Here is a 21,304-nt window from a genome sequence, read left to right on the forward strand (position 1 = left end):
CGATTATCGCTGTCACGTGCCCTGTTGCTCTTTGCGGACATTTTAGCAACCAATAATTCAAGCCCAATATATGCTAAATCCCTTGTCATTAACATTTGATTCTGGACCCAACATGTGATGTACGCAACAGATAATCAGACCGCCCATTTAATGACATTTTATCTCTGGTTAATCTCATTTGTTAATGAATCATGGAATGGAATTCCAACATCACAGTTGCTCATATCCTGTTAATTGCGACTGGCTCTGCTCCAACCGTTAATTAAACAAGGACTTGGGATTCCTATGGAAGGTGCTATAACCATTGAGGAAAGTCCACTAATTTGCCGAATCAAGTCAACATATACTTCTGTAGGTGTTGACTGTGAATATTGATGCTTTATAAGGAATAAAAACATGCGGGAATCAGTGTTTGATTTACCCGCTAATTGAGGTTTGAAAAAGAATTTCCAAGTCATGATTTGAAGGTGACCTTCATTAAAGACACATGCTACAAACAGTAGCCGTTACTTCCATACTAGGGCGGGTTTTACGTCAGTAAATATTTCGTCAACGATAGTAGTATTGGTATTATGTTTCTTAGGCCCCGAATACACCTTTACAGTTTAATTGTAATTTTAAGCATACGCACACACATGTACATTAATTGAGTGTATGTCTGTTGGTGGCTTTTATAGAACTAAACTGCTTGTGCCCACGTCAGTAAATTTGTTATTTTCTCAATGCTGTGAAATTTTTTGAACATTTATTATCGTTAAGGAGGGTAGGGCAATTTATTGTAAATTATAACATTTTTAAAGTTGTTTTCGAGAATGTATTTAGTATGAATTAAAATAACATTGAGAGAACAATGCAGTGGTTGTTCAAATCTTTAGATTATGTAATATTCATATGTTTTATCTACTAGTACATTTACTATATCAGCACAAAATGGAAACATTTTCACCAAGGCATGAATTATCAGAAATTGGCTTGATTTTCGTTTTCATACACTAACTATGCCAATTTTAAAAAAGATACGTCTATATCTTTAGTTAGATCATGAATTCTTTATTTTAAACATCTGCCTGGTTTTTTTTTAAATAGCCGTACTTAATTATATTAAGAGTGTAAGGGTACGAATTTCGCCATGAACAACCTACAATGTACTATTTTTATTACTACCAACTGTTTGCGTTAATTTTTCCTCGAGTTTTTCCTCGAAAAAGTGGGGTTAATGTTCACACACCGCGCTTGTACCGTCGATCACGGGAATCCACGGATAAACCCAGTCCGTTCAATGAGGCCATTTCAAAAGTCAATTCCTTTACATACAAATCACCTGTGATTAATTTTTTTCTAACTATGATTAAATGTGATTAGTTTGCCGTTAGTTTTTTTTATTTGTATTACCTACATTTACATGATAATCTAGGTATCATGAATTTCTTAAAGATTTAATGAATAACAAACTATTCCTATCTCTGGCATTAAGTATTTCCCGTAATATATGTATAATTCTAAATGCAACCATTGAATGCTTTCGGGTGTAAAAAAAAAAGATTTCTACGTAATCCAAATATCCTTAACTAAGTAAATCCTGTGTACAAATTTTCTAACATAGGCATGTAGATGAAATGTTTTAAATTATAATTTGAGGTCTATAGAATTATAATAAAGCAAACAATACACAATACAATTCTATATGGCAATGAACTCTCTCAATATTGATTTACTAAAGCGAGTAAGATCCTGTTCAACGTTCTTTTTCTAACATGAAAACCCCATTCTTCAGCGTTGCAGTTGAGGATATTAGCAGGATGTATATCAAACACTTCTATTTTTGACTCGATTTTCAAAACATATCCTTCAATATTTTAGATATACCTAATATGCACTTGTTAGCATCGCGAGTCAATATTTTGCGTAACATTTTATTTTCCAATTGTAACTCTAGTACGAGTCAATATTCTGTGTAACATTTTATTTTCCAATTGTAACTCTAGTACGAGTCAATATTCTGCGTAACATTTTATTTTCCAATTGTAACTCTAGTACGAGTCAATATTCTGTGTAACATTTTATTTTCCAATTGTAACTCTAGTACGAAATATCTGACGTTATCCTGGTCTTTTAACGATGTTGATATTTAACTTTTGATATATGTATCAAAATCTGTAAAACAGTACTATTGGCATACAGCAAAAGAACGAAATATCTTTTAGTTGTGTTGGTTCACACACTCTAGGAAATAAACAGTTTTAGAAATCATGGATGTATAGGATTTGGAATAGAAAACGTTCTGGTATTTGTTATTGTTATCTTCTTTATTTTGTCACATTTTTAACCCAAATATTGTTCTCAAATTGCAAATTTGCAATTTTCAATCAGCGCGTGTTTTCAATTTCCGAACTATAACTGGAAGTGTTTGACCTTTATTTCTCTATATACACCTTTCTTATACATCGTGTTTATGCATCCATATCCGGTTCGACATCATTTACGGCCGAGCATCTGTGCTTCCGGTTCTCTATTTAGCCAAACCTCGTTGTTTCTGGCTCTTACCTGCCGAGCCATGGTTCTTTCAGCTCCCTACTTGGCCGCGCCCGGGTACTTCCGACCTACTACCCGGTCGGGCCTCGGTGCTTCCGGCGCTCTTGATGGCTGAGCCTCGGTACTTGTACTATTCGCCTATTGAATAACGTTATATGTTTATCTTCAGTATTAAAGACGATATATGTTTACTCGCCCTTTGTATTAACGGCTCTCTACCTGACCGAGCCTCGGTGCTTCCGGTTACCTACCATGCCAAGCATCGGTACTTCCGGTTCTTTACCTGGCCGAGCCTCGGTACCTCCGGCTCTAAATACCTGGACAAGCCTCGGTCCTTCCGGCTCTCTGTATTGCTGAGCCTTGGTGCTTCTCTCTCTCTCTCTCTCTCTCTCTCTCTCTCTCTCTCTCTCTCTCTCTCTCTCTCTCTGGTCGAGCCTCGATGCTTTTCGCCAAATGAATAACTTTATAGCTTTTTATTTAGGATGAAAGACGTTCATGGTGGATTAAAGTGAGGGGAAGCCCATCATTATTAATATTGATTGTATGGTACAGATCAAAAGAGTGCCAGCCAGCTCGTGTGATGCTCTAGTCGGGAACAGGTATCGGTATCATATATAGTGATGGTATGGTATCGTTAACACCGCATCAAATTAAAAAATTTTATCATTCATAGTCAATTAAGATTTTATGATTCCTTGTTCATTATCTGTGATTTAAAAACACTCTGAATCATTTTGATACGAAGATGTAAATATTGGATACTTTGAAGAAATGGGAGAATAGTTCAACAATATTCTGGAACAAACAAAGAACGCTGTGGTAAAAAGATGTGATAAAGTGGTCTCTGTGACGGCGAACAAGTTGCCACGGTAATTGCAGGTAATAAGACGATGTTTCTTTATTTACTGATAGAAGTAACAATTAAGGGAGCAGTGAAATGAAACGAAAACGCGAGAAAAGCTCATTACCAGAAGGAACACAAATGATCAAATTATGGAAATTTAACAAAAATTAACAAAACTCAACACAGATGGTTTGAAAAACAAACTTTTCCAAACTGACCATGAGCGAGTTAACCAGTGAGATTCCAGTGAGGGGTTTGAACAGCGAGAGGTTCTATCCGTACCACATTACGGCCATCACATGTATCGGCGCCAGTTTGGTCGGCGTGGTCGTAATTTTGTATGTCTCGTTCAAATCTCGTCTGTATAAGTCGTTCTTCCAGTGGACGATCAGCGATCGGTTCGTGGTGTACATCGCAGCCTGTGATGGCCTCTTTAATTTGTCGCACGTGCTCGATCACGTACAGATGGTCGTTACAAGGTCGCATGTCCACCCACGAAATCTTTGCGTAGTTTACGCCTTCCTGGTTGTCGTTTTTACCACTGCAAAAGGACTACTGGTTTCGGCAATTTCGCTGAACTCATTCTGTGCTGTTCATTTTGGAAAGTCGGTAAATTTCGGATCTTACGACTGGAAACTACATCTTTTCATTTTGGGGATTCCGTCGATGGAAGCCTCACTAGCTGTTCTTTTAAATAAGCTTGGGCCCACTGGTTTATTGTAAGTAACACAATTGTACCTTTTGCTCTTAAATGTCTAAATTTTTCAAGATAGAAACGTTTATTCATAAAACATTACCAAAATTTTAGAAGGCTGTCATTTTCACCATTTACATATGAAAGATTGTCGTCCCTGATGCCCTTGTTCTGTGGTTCATTTTTAGTTGCGGCATACAAGAACGTGTTGCTCTCATGGTTATGACGATGGTTCCGGCTACCCTGATCCTTGTAGTCACGTGTTCTCTCTATGTAATTATCTGGTGTCGTATAAGGCGAGAAATTCGACGGCTGCAGTCGGCCAAACAAGCTCTGAAACACAACGCCACCAAAATCATGACGTTGTTCGTCACAGCGTACGTTGTTCAGTGGTCCTCGGTTTCAGCAAGTGGAATTTTCTCGTTTCATGGTGAAGTGTTTGAGGTTATGGATTATTTCGTGATAACAACCACTAACCTTGGCGGGGTTTTTAACGGAATAGCATTTCTTGCTATCCAAGTAATGCGTGTGCGACAGAAGAACATGGTCATTCAGCCAAAGTTAGTTCCTCGAAACATTGAAACGGGCGGGACAAAATTTTGAACCAATGAGTTATAGCAAGAAAAAAAAACAGCAAATAGCACATTGGAGAAGACGTACATTTTTCGCATCAGCCTTACTTAGGATGAATTGTCGCAATGGTTGAATGTTCATGTAGTTCCGCAAGAATTTGATGTAAGGGTGATTAGAACTACGGCCAAAATCATTAACAACCCATTGTCTTTGCACCACACGGAGGGGTTTCCATCCCCGCCACTAAACGGTGAATTTGGTGTCCTTTAAAATTAATAAATTCCTACTGTCACTTGTTTCGATCATAATGTTAATTGGTATAAATGTTACAGAAAACGTTAAAAACACATTACAAATGATTCCCCTTCATTCCTGAAACTTCAGAATTAAAAGGAATGAATAGTTTAAATTCCCAAAAATCAGTTTTAAATCCTGCGTCTTTAGGACCTCGATGTAAACAAGTTGTACAATATGTAGTTTTTATACCCCCGCTCCGAAGAAGAAGAGGGTATACTGTTTTAACCTTGTGTGTGTGTGTCTGTCTGTCCGTAACAAAACTTTCCGTCGCATTTTTCTCCGCAACTATAAATTGCAGCTGCTTGAAATTTTAACACACTATTTGTTAAGGCGTGCCATATCGTGGGATGGATATATTTGTGTACCATTTGGACGTCAACTTCCTGTTAAATAAATTTGTTTATTTTTAGCTTAAATTTTTAAACAAATTTTCGTCAACGATTTCTCAGCAACTATTTAATGCAGATGCTTGAAATTTTAATACACTATTAATGTAGGCATGCCATATCGTATGATATATTTTTGTACCAATCAGACGTCAACTTCCTGTTAAATGACGACTTTGCTTACTTTTAGCCTAAATTTTCGTCAAATAATTTCAGCAACCATATATCGCAGATGCTTGAAATTTTAACACACTATTTGTTTAGGCATGTCATTTCGTGGGATATATTTTTGTACCAATCAGACGTCAACTTCCTGTTAAATTTCGACTTTGTTTATTTATTAGCCTAAATTTTCTTACAAATTTTCGTCAAAGATTTTTAGCAACTATTTATTACAGATGCTTTAAATTTTAACACACTATTTGTTTAGGTATCACTGGGTATGCCCTATCGTGGGATCTATTTTTGTACCAATCGGATTCCAACTTCCTCTTAATTGTCGACTTTGCTTATTTTGCATATTCACATCAGAGCGGGGGTATTACTAGTGAGCATTGGCTCACAGATATCTTGTTTTCCATTTTTTAATCGTGACCCAAAAGGTGTTTGAAAAAGGGGACACAGTGGATTCTGAATTATATTCATCATTGTATAATTTTGATAAAGTAAAGCTAGTTGGCGACTCGGGTCAGAATTCGAGTGGAATATATGGCTGAGGTGAGCAATGTGGGTCATAAACCTCTTGTTTGCTGGAGTATTTTTAATAGTGTGGTTTTAGGAGGTGGTTTTGTTTTGGGTCTTATTTAAGGAATAAGGAATCATTCTTCGAGTATTATGAGGTGATAATTTTGGTCGGGGCGTGATCAAATCCAATAAAGCCCTTCGATCTTTATGATAGATTTGATCACGCCCAGACCGAAATTATCACCTCATAATATTCAAAGAATTATTCCTTATCACTTATATTTATATAATTTTAAGCCACTGCACGATTAAATATCTAAATACAAATAAGCAAACCCCGCTGGCGCCCCAATTATACGTCATTTGAAGTTATAAGTTATATAGTACAAAACCGATACGTAGTATTATCACAGACAAAGACACTGGAAAATGCAAATAGTTAAGGAAAAAGGAATCATTCTTTGAGTATTATGAGTTGATAATTTCGGTCGGGGCGTGGTCAAATCCAATAAAGCCCGAAGGGCTTTTGTTTTGTTTTGTTTGTTTGTTGTGGTTGTGTTTTTTTGTTTGTTTTGGTGTTTTTTTTGTTTTGTTTTTTTTTTTTTTTGGGGGGGGGGGGGGGGTAGGTTCTTCACTTTCGCGTGTCGTACATGAACCTAACACATGTTTAGAAATTTTTAACTGGATTCAGCTTTGATATTTGTTCTTTTGTTACATCTTATAAAAATTGTTAATTTGAATTCATTTAGCTGTTTGAGAAGGGAAGGATAAATAAATGTATCTCCAAAATGGAGATGTTTCTTATTTTATTATATATGACGGCGTTTTTAGCTTACTTGATATGAAAACTCTTGTCAATGAATAAAATTGACTGAAAATTAACACACTGATGCAAGTAGTGACAAAATGCGTTTCTTTGACTTTCAATTACATTATCGCATTCAAACAATTACTAAGGTTCTATATAGACGGTTATACTACTGATGAGATTTGAACAAGGAGCCTAACGGCCAATCGGATCAGGTTCATTACATACTGGTGCTGTCCTACTTCATCATGCCATTGTTTAAAGACAAATGCTTTACAAGCGTTATCACAATCGTAGTGAGAGTTCCTTCGCGAAAATATGAAGGAGCAGATCAGATCTAGAGTAGCGCTTAATCCACTATTACTAATCCATTATTCATTAGAACAATATAACTTCAATAAATTGGCAAACTTTCAATAACTAGCCGTGGGTGTTGTATACAATCGTTAATTATGGTTAGATGCTTATCGGACGGAACGAGGTGGAAACTTAAATACACAATATACAAGTTGGGTCATTATCAAAATATGCATCCTTTTGCGTCAGTGTCAATTTAAAGGGGGGAAAATAATGTTCTGGGGAATATATACAGCACCATTGGATTTTAGAAACATTAACCTTTATTGTTGAACAAATAAATTGACAATTTTACTGCTTAAAGTATAAAAAAAATATTATTTGTTAAGAGAATCAGTGAATTTATGTTGTCATTAAATTTTTCCAACGTCTTTAACCTACAATATCTTCAATAATATTGATGTTTTATTCCAAAAATCACCGTTAATTTTCAAATCAACATTCATATTTTAATTTCTGCTATGCTCCTTAACAAGTTCTCTTTTAAAGACAATGAAATTGATGAGATATATGCTTATACAAAAAAATTTTGTCATTGGTGTTACAAGGCAAATTGTAGAAAAATATCAAGTAAATAATATTGTACTACAGTTGGAATCCCCCAGATCATAGTGACATCATTCCCTCCTACTAAAAAGATAAATGTATCAGTGATGACATCATTGTGATGGAAAATATGGCAGAAAATGTTAGTTTGCTCAGAAAAATACAATGTAAACTGTGTCCGTGGGATAACCTGCTATTTAAAGTTTTCTATTATGAAAAAACAAAAAAAGTTTTTCACATAAATGATGAATGTTTATCACATGATAACATAGGCTATGTAGCTTTGTGTAGTATCTGTTCTCTTGGGTCATACTGCTACATTTACTATGGATACATCAGTGGTATAACGGTCAGTGGTGTAACCAAAAATTGTTGTTACACCACTGACTAAACTGTTACACCACATGACATTGTTTGATTATTTTACTTTTTCTTCCATTTCATTTATATTTTGAGCATTTTGAACAATTGTTATTTTATCAATTTTACAAGTTAGACACTGTCACAATAAAGAAAGCTTGACTATTTAATTGCAATTGTATTTTTTTAATCTGGAAAATGAGACCTGTTACACCATTGACATTATTTAAAACACCATTGACATTTTGTATGCTCTAATTACATTTTACCCATTTAAATACTTGATTAAAAGATAAAAGTAAAAACAAATTTATTCTAATAAAGAAATGAAATTATCCACATTTTATTTTTATAAAAAAATCAAATTTTTGAATGACTTAAAGTGTATTATAAGATATGTTATTCCACTGACATTTCACATTACCTATTATGTTATACTAAAATCTTTCAAATGCTTAAAGGTAACAAATGCTAGCTGAGCTTCAAAAAACATATATAGACAAAGAGGAATTGTATATGCGTTGTGTGCATAGATTTTGGAGAACATTGGAAAAATTTCAATTTTATTGTCCAAAATGTATTATTGATATGAGCTGGTATAGTATTGACGATGTTGTTTGTGAGATTGATGAGCTAAAGAAAGTTCGAACTCGGTACAAGGTGGATAAAAGTGTGTGAATGCCAATAGTAAAAAATATAACATCAAAGAATGAGTGAATTCATGTAAAAAAAAAAATCATCTACATGCCATTTTTCTGTCAGTGGTGTAACACTGATTATAAGTGGTGTAACAGTGTGTCTATCTTCAGATTATGAAAGAATGAGGCACGAAAACTTTTATTTAAGATCAAATTTACCATGTTTTAAATGCAATCAAAAATAGAAATTAGTTTATTTTACAAAATGTAGATAGAACTCAATAAATGTGATATCTATTCATAGTTTCGTTTTTTTCTTATTAAGACAGTACTGTAATATTTGGTACGAAAGAAGAATATGATACAGTAACTTTATGTACAAGAACAAGACAGTTATTCATTTGGGCGAACCAAATAACTGACAAACCAATCTCCTTTGACACGCTTATCTCTTATTTATTATCGCTAGGTCAGTGGTGTAACTTTTATGTCAGTGGTAAAACATAATAATCAGTGGTGTAACATGTACATTTTTTCTCCAAATAAAATTAACTGACAATAATACATGTATAATTGAAAACACCAGTGCATTTATAGTAATGTCTTCTTTATGCTCCATTGAAAGAAAAATCCAGTTGTGTTCTTTATAATGCTCAAATTCAAAATTTGTTGAGTAACATCAAGACTTTGTCTCAAATGTTATGTTGGTCACTATGTAAATGTGTCAAATATATTCTGTTATCTAATTCCAATAACTTTAAAAGAAGTTTGTTGATATAAACTTTATGTACATCATTTTAAAAGAATTATTTTATTTTATTTAAGAATTTTTTCCTATACTATAAGCCTGTTACACCACTGACAAAATTTTCACAGTTCATTAAATTTCAGTCTAATTATCAACCAAATGGTAGATTCCAATGTTTGCAAATTTTTAGATGTTATACTTCATTGTTTGTTAAATGTGTTTTTTGCAATCAAAGTAATTTTTTCAGCAAAAATTTTCTCATGTTTTACATTTTTCAAAAGTCTGCATATTTGGATAATGACCCAGTTTGTATCATATGCCTCCCTATCAGGCAAAAGCTCTTCAGCATTTGAATTACTTTGGCGAGTTTACTTGCAGTGGATTCTCCATGCAGTAAAATCAATCTATTAATGTGATGTTTCAAGAAAACATAAAAATTATTAATCAATCCCAAATAATGCATAAAAACTAAAGCCATACTTTTAAATGTTTATGGCAAAAATGTAATATATTTATAGGTAAATTTAAAAAAAAAATGGAAGCACTAGATCATACAAGATTCATACTCAAAATTGTGAGGACGACCATTACAACACATTACGTCACTGAGAAGACCAAGGGAAATTCACTTGTTTCTATTTAAAATAAACGTCCTGTGGAAAACTATAGACAGAAGAATCACAGGGGATAATGTTCCATCTTAATTTATTCAAAAGCTGAATTCAATATTACAATTAAAATTTACAACTGAAACAGGTCAATTATGGGAATCTGAAAAAGTTAGCGTGTACGCACATAAGCGATATATCGATTTATTAGCGGATATATCACTTGGACTTTCCATTTCTTAATTGCGAGGCATTCGACGAAGAATAGGCACAGTTGTTGATAACAAACGTACACAATTAACACTCCTGCAATTACAGAGAATGTTTGGGAAAAGACGTGACATTTGATAAAGATGGTTGAAATGTTAGATGTTTAAAAACTATATATTTGTATTCGAAAAAAACAAACATTTATCGACAAAGCGAGATTCAGTATACGCTGGTTTTAGAATACATTTCTTAGCTTAAAGTTTTAAAAAGACATTCTAAAACACTAGTGCCGAATATGACAAATATGAAATCCAAAGACCGTCTATATGAAACTACACAAATTATACCGGTATTCAGATAGATACAGATGATACTGTCCATGATTTATGGTCAAATTATACAGTAAATTTCATAAAGGATATAGTCTACCAGTTTGTACTGACCTTACTGATCAAACTTCTGGAAATCGATTACATTAAGGGATCACTGTCAATTTAAATGGTTGGTCGGACACATTTGATAGACAGATATGTAATTATCTTTAGCGTACTAAAATTCCTTAACTACTCACAACATTACTAATCATTAACATTTTCTGTTAGATTAATGTTATTTAATGTCACAACATACATACAGTTAAAATCTGAAGTACAAATAACCCCCACCCCCACAAAAAAACCCCCACCAAAACCAAACACAATCGGGGTAAAAAACAACAACCCTCCCCGCCCCCCCCCCCCCCCCAAAGTCCATCGTTCCATGCCTGTCATGTAATTCGGCATTTAGTTACATGTATGTTTTTTTCAAAAGCTAAAACGTGTGCTCTCGAATCTATTGTTTGTGGATTCCTCAGTAGACCTCGTTGATGAGTATTTTGTTTATTCTTAATGTAACGCATACTTCGTCTGTCAAATGGATGGTTATGGCAAACCATTTGTCTGTCCATGGTCCTGGGGTTTCATTGTTCCTGAGGTTATCGGATTAACGTGTATTACAAAACTAAAAATGTGTGTATAATTTTAGGGGTTGTCAAAAGCTCTGTTGTTTCTAGAGAATATTCAAAATGTTTTGAAAAATCATCATTTTTCTGTTAGTCTCTACCAGGGACATAGATAACATGTTATTTATGTCTCTGGTCTCTACAATTCTACCTTAAATGTATATTTAATTAATAATTAATAATTGCAAGTTTTTATATAGCGCTTTTAAAATTGGCGAACCATTTCTCAAAGCGCTTTACAATTATTACCCCAGCAGACCTTAAAGCATTCCAGAGCCTTAATATTTGTATTAAAATTCAAGGCAAAAATAATGAAATTAGCATCGAAAATTTTCCCACAAGAACTATATTATATCAAAAATTGAAACAAAGAAGTAATATACCCTACATTTGTCCGACGGACTTTGCGCACTCTTTGTGGAGATTCCGAGCCAGGTGAGCGAAAATTCTTTCGTATTATTTTGATCGGGATCGGAATGCAGAACACATGACTTCCGTTTCTCATGTAAACAAAAAATGACAGGTGCGATTTCATCTCACTTGGCTCTTTTAACTGTATTATGGGTGGAACTTGCAGCGGAGCGTCTTTGAAAAACTTACCCAAGAAAATTCTTATTGTTGGAAACAGCGGGGCAGGTAATTAGCGGCACTTTTCCGATGGAAACATTTAAAACCAATCATAAATGTAACCCAACACTGATCGGACGCCAATGTCCCTATTATCAGATTATTACCAGATTACAACAGCCGTAGAATGTCACAATTTTGTATTGTAATGCTACATTTGATTATCCAGCCATGTTTAAAAGGTACTAATAATTGCTGATGCAGTCACAGCATACAGCTTGTAAAGTTCAACAGGTTATACTTTATTTTAAACATGATATCATTCCTAAAAGTCAGATATCATTAATCATGAAAATCCTACATTTATTTAATCATCTATCTAGGAAAGACCCATTTGCTATACAGTTGGTTACTAGGAAGAAATGACCTTGAAACGGTGCCAACAGATAGCTTCAATGTGGAGAGGATAGTTTCCAGTACTTGTGTGTACATGATGTGGGACCTTTGTGGTTGTAAAGACTTTCGTTTGAAACGACGGCAATTCTTCCATGGGACCGATGGTAAGCATTTAATGTTATATGTTATAAAGACTAGAATGCATTTGACCATGGTAATTACAACTCACTTCAATTTTAACCATTATTTTTGATGCAGTCAAATGTTCACATTGATATTTGGGACTGGGGGTACATTAGAGTTTAGTACCGCAATTATGGAAAAGCAGTTCTTGTAAAACATCCATTCTATTAAATTTTCTTGCATTCTGTCATCAGGTGTAGTGTATGTCATTGACCCAAAATCTGACTCTGTGGATGCCATTGATGATTTGACCCTGGTGTCTTCAGACAGAGACCTCCATCATCTTCCTTGCCTTGTCCTCATTTCTAGAAGAAATGGTGAGATACTTCAACAGTGAAGTCCATTTAAAGCACTTATTCCAATAATTTGGTAAAGACAATGACATCTAAAATAGTAATCAATAAGTATGGCAGAAGTAAGTGAGGGGATAAAAATGGGGCACCTGCCCAACACATATTTAATTTGATGATAATCTTACATTAGTCAAGTTCAACAATACATTTTAATAATTCAATAATGCACTTTGTATATTTACAGATGTGAAAACCGATTGGCTTGTTCGAGTGAAGGATGCTCTGAGAAGTCACAGTGGTGCAACACATGTCATGGATGTGGATATCGTAGATCAGAAGTCAATTAATGATGCTCTTCGTCAGCTGGACAGAATGTTCGCCCCAACCAACGGTCACCAGTAGTGAAGATCAGAAAATAATTACGCAATTTCAAATAGATAGGAGCACCTCATCTTTGTTAACAATGTTAAAAACCGTGTGAGGCAACACTAATTCCTTCTACTGGGTCAGAAACTGAGTGCCATGAACCTGGAAATTTTTTTCCATGTCAAGTTGTAGTATCAGAGATTAAGTTCTGTTTACAGTGAAACATGACTTCAGTAAACACACTTATAATGATTTCATGTTTACAATGAAGTCATATCATTTTCCCTAGTCTTAAAATGAAATCAAAATTGTTTGTCCTTGTCGCTTCCTTTAATATGTTTTTCTGTATCTAGTCCTTGCAAAGGTTTGGCTTTGTCAAATAACAAGGTTGTAATTGTCTGGTGATGTTTTTATGCTGTACAGGTACAAATGTATGTTCCATAGATTCAAATTATAGTGATGTCCGTGATTTGAAGACTAAATCAGGTTGTAAATAAGCGAAATTTTTCAATGCCATAATTTCATAGCCACTAGAACAGGTAGAAATGAAATGTGACAAACAGCTAGTGTTTTCTGAATCTCTAGCAAGGTGCAGACTACCGAGTTCATGATACATGTAATTTTGACATAAAATCCAAATACAGTGTACAAGAAAAAATCAAAGGTAAACATATGAATAGAGGTTATCTTCATCATATAATTTTAAATGTGCTTCAATCAACGAGGAGTAGGGTTTATTTTTGCAACTATAAGCTAATATATCTGAACGTAATTTAAATACTGATGCTAATTTGAAAATCATGAAATTTGATTTGCTGGTTGGTACTTACAAAAGCTTGAATTGTTTCCCCTTTTTTTTTTATGGAGAAAGAAAATCATCTTTAATAAATCATTACCACAAGTTATTTTTTGTTGTTTATTTATGAGTTATCTTTTTTTCATTTCATAATAGGGTGATTGAGGAACCTTTATTATTTTTTATTACATTTTTATTTGACATACTGTAGAAGCACATATTTGCGTTGGGTAAAAATTTCGTTGTTTTTAAACCAAAAAAAAAAATTTGTTGGCATTTAATTTCATCATAACCTAATCCCTAAAATGTATTACGAATCAACTTTGTACTGGTTTTTATTAATATCTGGGTTAATAATTCGTCATGGATTTAATTTCGTTTATTTATACTGCCAACGCAAAACAAAATCAAATGCTCAATGAATATTTCTGCTTCTACAGGATACATTTGGAAAAGACTTATTCATGAAAAATGATCATTGGATTTACAGAGACACAGCGACTACCAGTAGTTACTTTATTCAGTTACTTAGATCACCTTGAATACTTATTTAGCATATATTCTACATTTAATATGGAGAGGACACTAGTTTTGAAGATAAGTTATTAACTTGATACATTAAAGCATTAAATAGATCAATGTCACAAACATTTGCCATATCATATGACAATGTAAGGTACGGTATTATAAATGTCTATGTTTTACATTTACCATGGAGTATTATGAATGTCTACGTTTAACATTTACCTTGGAATTTTAATCCGTTAAAAGGAATAAAACGCAGATGACATTGTATGCATTCACACATCAGTTTAATTAGTTAATTATCGCATGAACATTGAACAAAATAACACAAAATCATTTTGTTATAGTTCTTTAATGCCTTGATTTTTTTTAATAAAAAAATTGTTTGAAAGCCATTTCTTCTTTAACATCATTTGTACAAAATTATATCCCTTTCTTGCAATAAAAAAAATATCAGCACATGAACTGTTCTACTGTTCTACCTCCTCCCCGATATCCTCACTGTGAGTCCTCCAGAGTTTGAGGGATTCTGAGTACGAGCCTGGCCCTGTTGGTTTGGCATTCTGGGAGGAACAGGTGCCCCTGACATTGGGATCCTGGGATTTAACACGGGCTGCTGCTGATACTGTTGGGGAGCCGGTGGCTGTGGGGGCGGGTTGTAGTTCATGTTCTGGGGGTAGTTCCCAGTCTGGGGAGGGGGCTGCTGTGGCTGGCTGTTATACTGATAAGCCTGGGGCTGATAGTTTGGGGGGTAAGTCCCTGGGGGATAACTCTGGGGAGTAGTCATGGGGACATTGTACGACTGTGGTTGTGCTGGGGCATTGGGAGCTGAAGGATAAGTCCCATGAGGGGGGACAGAATAAGAGGCACCAGTGGGGGGTGGCTGGCTGTAGGGGGCATTAGCAGGCGGGGCATAGTTAGAGGTCGGGGGGTACTGAGAAGGATATTGGGAGGCTTGGGGTGGATACTGACCTCCTGGCACTGTTACTGGGGCTGCAGAATTTGGTTGGGGAGGATAATTTTCTGGGACAGGGGCTTGTTTTCCTTGGGGTCCCCCTCCCATTAAGGTCTGTATGGACTTGCTCCCTTCCTGGGACATGAAAGATGATGAAAACATATGAGAGGCCATGTAAGGATTAAATGTAGAGAACTCTGGGTTTGTGCTGGCCAGACCTGAGAGAGGGGCACCTGTCATTGGGGGCATGGGGATACTGGTAGTGGGGGTCTTTGTCACAGGGTGCCCACTGTCTGAGGATGGGGTCTGTTTGAATGAAGATGAGGAGGAATGTTTGGGGAGGCGGATGTCGGCTAATGCGGTGTGATGTGGGTCAGGCTTCCGCTCTTTCTTCACAGTTTTCTCTGGTATTCCTTCCACTGGTGTAGCCTAAAAGTAAAAGTTGATCGAGTCTGATTACTTTGTAAACTATACAAGAACTGAAATTGATCTTTAACCTAGATAATGCCTGATCAACATGTAATAATTTCATGCTCTATTTGTTTCAAACATTTACTCTGAAAGTACATCAAGCAAACTTAATTATAGCAAACAATGATAAAGCTACTGAGTAATCTACACTATAACCACTATATATTTACCAGGTATGTCATTATCATTTATATAAACCTTTGGATATTAACAAAGTTGTTATATAAATCTTTAGCAAATTTAGTTTAATTGTGAATATGCTATAAACATATCAGGAATTTTATTCTGTTACCATAATGCATGAAACTATTTTGACCTTTACATTAATATTTATTTTTGAAACACTGAACTCCTCTAAAATTCAATACTTGTACTATAAAGTAAGAGAAGTTTTCTTGTGGGAGGCACTTACTGTGTTGCTGCGTTTATTGGGAGGGGGCGGGGGTGGTGTGTTCCTGACCTCGCTCTTCTTGACAGGAGTGGTCGGGGGAGAATCTTCACACATCTGAGACTGGGGGTTAGAGGAATACAGATCCAACACTTTGTGACAAATATCTACAAAAAAGTAAACAGGTTAAATACACAGATTTCACAGACATGTGGTATATACAAGATGTTTGCAAAATCTCATGAATGCAGAAAGAAGCTTCTCACACAGAAGGAAAAATATACTGTAAAAGGGGTAGTTATTAATACTAGTTACATGATAGGGTTGAAACCGCAAAAAATACCCTCACATATGCAACTGCATATATAATAACCAGGCGTATTGTTTGACAATAAAAAAAACTTACTTATAAGCCATTTACAGTACCTAAGATATTATCCTATGAAATAAATGATTGAATGTTTAAGCCAGTGCCTGTAGACTAGATGGATTAGCGACTGTTTTACCCTCCATGAGTTCCACTGTGATATCTTCCACCAAGAAGTCCCACCACTTAATCCTCGTCCCAGGAACGCGACCATGCCAGTCCTGAATGTCAAACTTTGTCAGACGTGTAGCGAGATACATCAACGAGACGCTGATTATCTCAGGCTCCCACAGCAAACAGAGACAGGTACACAGACTGTGAATAGATCCAGCGAGACACGAATTATCTTAATATTCAAAATATCACCAAACAGATATATGTGAATTGATTGTGAATAAAACATAATAAGGCATAAATAAGCTCAAGCTATCTCAATTAACAGACATGAACATAGACTAGAATAATCAATGCATGAAATATCTTGAGCTTCACAGCAATCAAATATATGAACTTCGGATCAATTTATCGTGCAAAGAGAAAACAATGCAGATTAAGAATAGATTAAAGAAGACATGAAATATCTCAAGTCAAAAAACAAATTGAGCTGTATTCAGGCTGTGAATTAATTCAACAAGAGGCCCACGGGCCACATTGCTCACCTGAGCAACAAAAGCCTTAACTCTGATCAAATCAGCACGGCAGTCTCAAAATCAAACTATCTTGCTTAATTTTTTTTTTAAAATCTGTTGATTTTTACCCACATATTTTTATGGTAAATACCAAGCCCCTTTTGCTGTTTTAGTATTTGTAAGAAGATTTTTCTCTATTTCTGTATATCACCCCCCCCCCCCTTTTCTCTAGGGAATCATGGTTTGATCAAACTTTAATCTGCACAACCCCTGCTTTTATGAAAGTTAATGATTTTGGGACTAAACACTTTTCCAGATGATTTGTAAAAAAATTTCTCTATATCTTCCTATGTAAAAATTTGACCCCCCCCCCCAATGTGGCCCCATCATACCTCAGTGATCATGATTTGAACAAACTTGCATCTACACTATCTGAAGATGCCTCCACACAACTTTAAGTTTTTCTGGGCAAATGGTTTTTGAGAAGATTTTTAAAGATTTTCTTTATATATTACCATGTAAAAATTTGACCCTCCCCCCTCCATTATGGCTCCAATCTTCCCCCATAGACCGTGGTTTAAGCAAGCTTCAATCTACATTATCTGAGGATGCTTCCTCTCAAATATGAGCTTTTTTGGTCTAATAGTTTTTGAGAAGAAGATTTTTAAAGATTTCCTCTGTATATTCCTTTGTAAAAATTCATTCCCCCATTGTGGCCCCACCCTACCCCCCTTGGACCATGATTTAAATAAATTTGAATCTACACTACCTGAGAATGCTTCCATAAAAGTTCAGGCTTTTCTGGCCAAAAAGTTATTGAAAAGAGAGTTTTTAAAGATTTCCCCTATATATTCCCATGTAAAACTTGATCCCTTTCCCTTGTGGCCCCACCCTACCATAGGGGACCATGAATTGAACAAGCTTGAATCTACACTACCTGAGGATGCTTCCACACATGTTAAAGCTTTTCTGGCCAAATAGTTTTTATGAAGATTTTTAAAGATTTTCTCTATATATTCCTATGTAAAAATCTGTCCCCAACTGTGCAACCCCCCCCCCCCCCCCAAGGACCATGATTTGAACATACTTAAATCTACACTACCCAAGGATACTTCCATACAAGTTACAGCTTTTCTGGCCAAATACCTTTTGAGAAGAAGATTAAAAAAAAAAAAGAACAACCAATTTTTAATAATTATAAATTATCTCCCCTTTAAAAAGGGTGTGGCCCTTCATTTGAACAAACTTAAATCCCCTTCACCAAGTGATGCTTTGTGCCAAGTTTGGTTGAAATCAACCCAGTGCTTCTGGAGAAGAAGATGAAAATTTTGATCAGAAAAGTTCACTTGTGCTTTCAGCTTGGGTGAGCTAATAATTAAATGTGGGTAATCAAAACAAAGACAGATAGTTGGACAAGAAACATAAAAGATCTCAAGCTACAATCAGATGTTAAATACATGTACCAAGTTTAAAAAATAAAGTTTATCTTAGGCTGGGAAAAACTTTATGTATAAATAAACTTAACAAAACTAAACATGATTTTTTTTTTTTACCTGTCATTGATGAATGTCCAGGCCATTTGCACCAATTTCTGTATTTTTTCTTTATCTCCTGCAAAAAACAAAATCAAAATATTGTGTCATTCATCTCTTTGTCTTTCAATATAACAGAAAATACAATAAAAATCCTTTGTACCTTTCAAGACTTTGGCAAACTTGAGCAGGATTCCGTAAGGATGTTCCACTTGAAGATCGAATTTGATTGTTTGTAGCAGGATCCTCTCCATGGTCATCACCTCTTCCTTTCATCAAACAGAAACATTGTAAATAACGAATACATTGTAAACAATGAACACAATCCTAACAACACATTGTACAGGTATAAATCAATCTTAAAAACATTTATAACCCATACACACTAGGTCATTGGAAACTTGCGACAAAGCCATTCTCAAAATCAAGCTATTAAATAGTTTACTCTTTTTGTATTTTTAATTTAAACTGGGTCATTTTATTCATTTGGAAAAAAATTCAAATTATAAGTTATGTTGGACAAGTCAATAGTAACAATATTTCACATATCACACTGAAAGTTAAAGCTGTTTTAACAAGAGCTTGGACTTTGGGCAGTACATGACAAACTCAGATTTGATGGAGGTGGGGTCATTATAATGGTAAACTGTCCAGTCATAGGCTAATATATTAAAATACATTGAATGTCACGACAGACTTAGTTGAGACAGCTTCAATTTTAACCAACAGAGCATATCTTGGAAAAAACCTTCTGATTTTGACCGTCTATGAATACTAATGAGTTTTTCTAAGGGAATTAGTACACAGAAGGTCAATATTTGACAGCTTGTTTTGATGAGCAAACTTGATAATTACATCCCTCTGAAAGTCAAAACTCTTGTTAAAACCGATCTATTTCTTGAGACATGACTGTCAGTGTGTGAAGGAAATGTGATTTTTCATACCCCTAGACTTACCTTTGGATCCGCCCCGAACACAGTAAAGAGCTGCGGGGACAGCAGAGACTGGCACACTTTGATAATGTCTTTACATTTCTTGGGTGTTTCTTCCACCTTCCCGGCAAGGAAAAGACAGCAAGCTGCTGTAATCTATAAATTAAACAACATACGGTAAATCAACATAGTTTTGCAGCATCGATAAGTAAAACTATTAAACCCCTTTGCCATTTTTATGTGTATTCTATTGATTAATTCTTTAAATATTGTGTTCTGATTATCTTTTTTTGAGCACTATATAAACAAGGTTCTTTGACATATAGCTTAAAATAACTTACATATCGATGAAATTCTTTGAAAGAGTGAAACATGTAGAATCTGTGAAAATATACAACTCCAGTGGCACATGTGTCATATCTCCTGGGGAAAGTCAAGGATCTATACCTCAAGCTAGACAATATTATACTGTGATGGTTTTGTTTGTATTTATTTGTGTGTATTTATTTATTTAACTATATGTGTCTACATTTTTTTCATATTTTCCTCTATTTGTCTTTTCTTGTTGAACAGATTTATTCCCCTATAGTCTATAGTACCCAGGCAAGATTTAGAATTATTATATAATATGTGCATTTGTTTAAATATGCAGCAGTCGGAAATTTCATTATCGAATAGACATATTTCGGGATAGGGACTAAATCTCTATCTACAATAATGTAATTATGTATTACATTCCTGGATTTTATATGATATTGCTTAATATCTTTTATTTTTGTTTTCCATAACTGTTATTTCAACAGATTTATAGAATCTAATTCTTTACTAAAATTCTTGTTATTCTTTTATCCTTCTAAACTCGGAATATGAACGGATTATGTAAAGGACTAACCTCTAGACAGTCCCATTACAATACTGACACACTTTAGAAAAAAATAAACAATTGTCTGAAGGGGCAAGCCAGGTCAAACAAGCTTAAATAACAAACAATAATTCAAAAGATTAATATATATATATATGCGGGTTATGTTTATTCACCAATCTATTTAATTAAGGCTATTTAAATAATAACTGCAAGGATACAATCCCATTTTTGTTCCTGCATCAATGATAAAACGGGCGCCTTCCCTTCTGTAGCGAGCCTCTGTAGCGTGATCAAGTCCATCTTGAATGGAAGGAGTATTTCTGATCTCTTTCTTCTCAAAATACCAACAAGGCATCTGGAATTTTAATTTTATTTGATTTGATAAAAGTTAAACATCTGTACATATATATCACATTCATAATATATACTTCAGTTTTACTTTGTCAATTCTATGATTATATTCATTCGATTTCATTTTGACTGTATGCCAACATGGTGATGTCAATATGAATAATCTGAACTAAAATTAATCATGTTAAAAAATTAAGTCATATTAAACTTTATATGATTATACTCTTGACTCAAATCAATCATGTCAAAAAATAAGTCATAACTTTACAATATGAGCGCCATTGACCATAAAAAGTCAAAGTATTTGGACAATTTAATTAAAAAATAATAAAACCGGGGAAAACCTTGCAATCTTGATGGTGCGAAACGAATAATGGTTGTCGTAAAATGTTGTTTGGACATA

At 34.6% G+C, this 21,304-nt stretch overlaps 3 protein-coding genes across 4 annotated transcripts; 2 read left to right on the forward strand and 1 right to left on the reverse strand.

Moving 5' to 3' along the window:
- The first annotated feature begins 3,022 nt into the window (after positions 1-3,022).
- Positions 3,023-4,902, forward strand: LOC128178697 (uncharacterized). Its single transcript, XM_052845987.1, has 2 exons — positions 3,023-4,095; positions 4,259-4,902. The coding sequence occupies exons 1-2, from the start codon at positions 3,596-3,598 to the stop codon at positions 4,671-4,673; spliced, it is 915 nt and encodes a 304-aa protein (XP_052701947.1). The 5' UTR covers positions 3,023-3,595; the 3' UTR covers positions 4,674-4,902.
- Positions 4,903-11,764: 6,862 nt separating this feature from the next.
- LOC128177742 (ADP-ribosylation factor 6-like) lies at positions 11,765-13,995 on the forward strand. Of its 2 annotated transcripts, none has more exons than XM_052844575.1 (4): positions 11,765-11,921; positions 12,236-12,412; positions 12,626-12,748; positions 12,969-13,995. In XM_052844575.1, the coding sequence occupies exons 1-4, from the start codon at positions 11,846-11,848 to the stop codon at positions 13,124-13,126; spliced, it is 534 nt and encodes a 177-aa protein (XP_052700535.1). In that variant the 5' UTR covers positions 11,765-11,845; the 3' UTR covers positions 13,127-13,995. The 2 variants fall into 2 exon arrangements, with proteins under 2 accessions (XP_052700535.1, XP_052700536.1); XM_052844576.1 differs by lacking the exon at positions 11,765-11,921 and adding an exon at positions 11,953-12,094.
- Positions 13,996-14,744: 749 nt separating this feature from the next.
- Positions 14,745-21,283, reverse strand: LOC128177741 (cyclin-K-like). Its single transcript, XM_052844574.1, has 9 exons — positions 21,246-21,283; positions 20,769-20,905; positions 20,027-20,108; positions 19,710-19,841; positions 18,917-19,022; positions 18,775-18,832; positions 16,732-16,907; positions 16,250-16,392; positions 14,745-15,795 (listed from the first exon to the last, which is right to left on the reverse strand). The coding sequence occupies exons 2-9, from the start codon at positions 20,903-20,905 to the stop codon at positions 14,890-14,892; spliced, it is 1,740 nt and encodes a 579-aa protein (XP_052700534.1). The 5' UTR covers positions 21,246-21,283; the 3' UTR covers positions 14,745-14,889.
- Between the last annotated feature and the right edge of the window lie 21 nt (positions 21,284-21,304).

The sequence above is a fragment of the Crassostrea angulata genome, chromosome 3 (genome assembly GCF_025612915.1).
Source record: "Crassostrea angulata isolate pt1a10 chromosome 3, ASM2561291v2, whole genome shotgun sequence".
Lineage (NCBI taxonomy): Eukaryota > Metazoa > Mollusca > Bivalvia > Ostreida > Ostreidae > Magallana > Magallana angulata.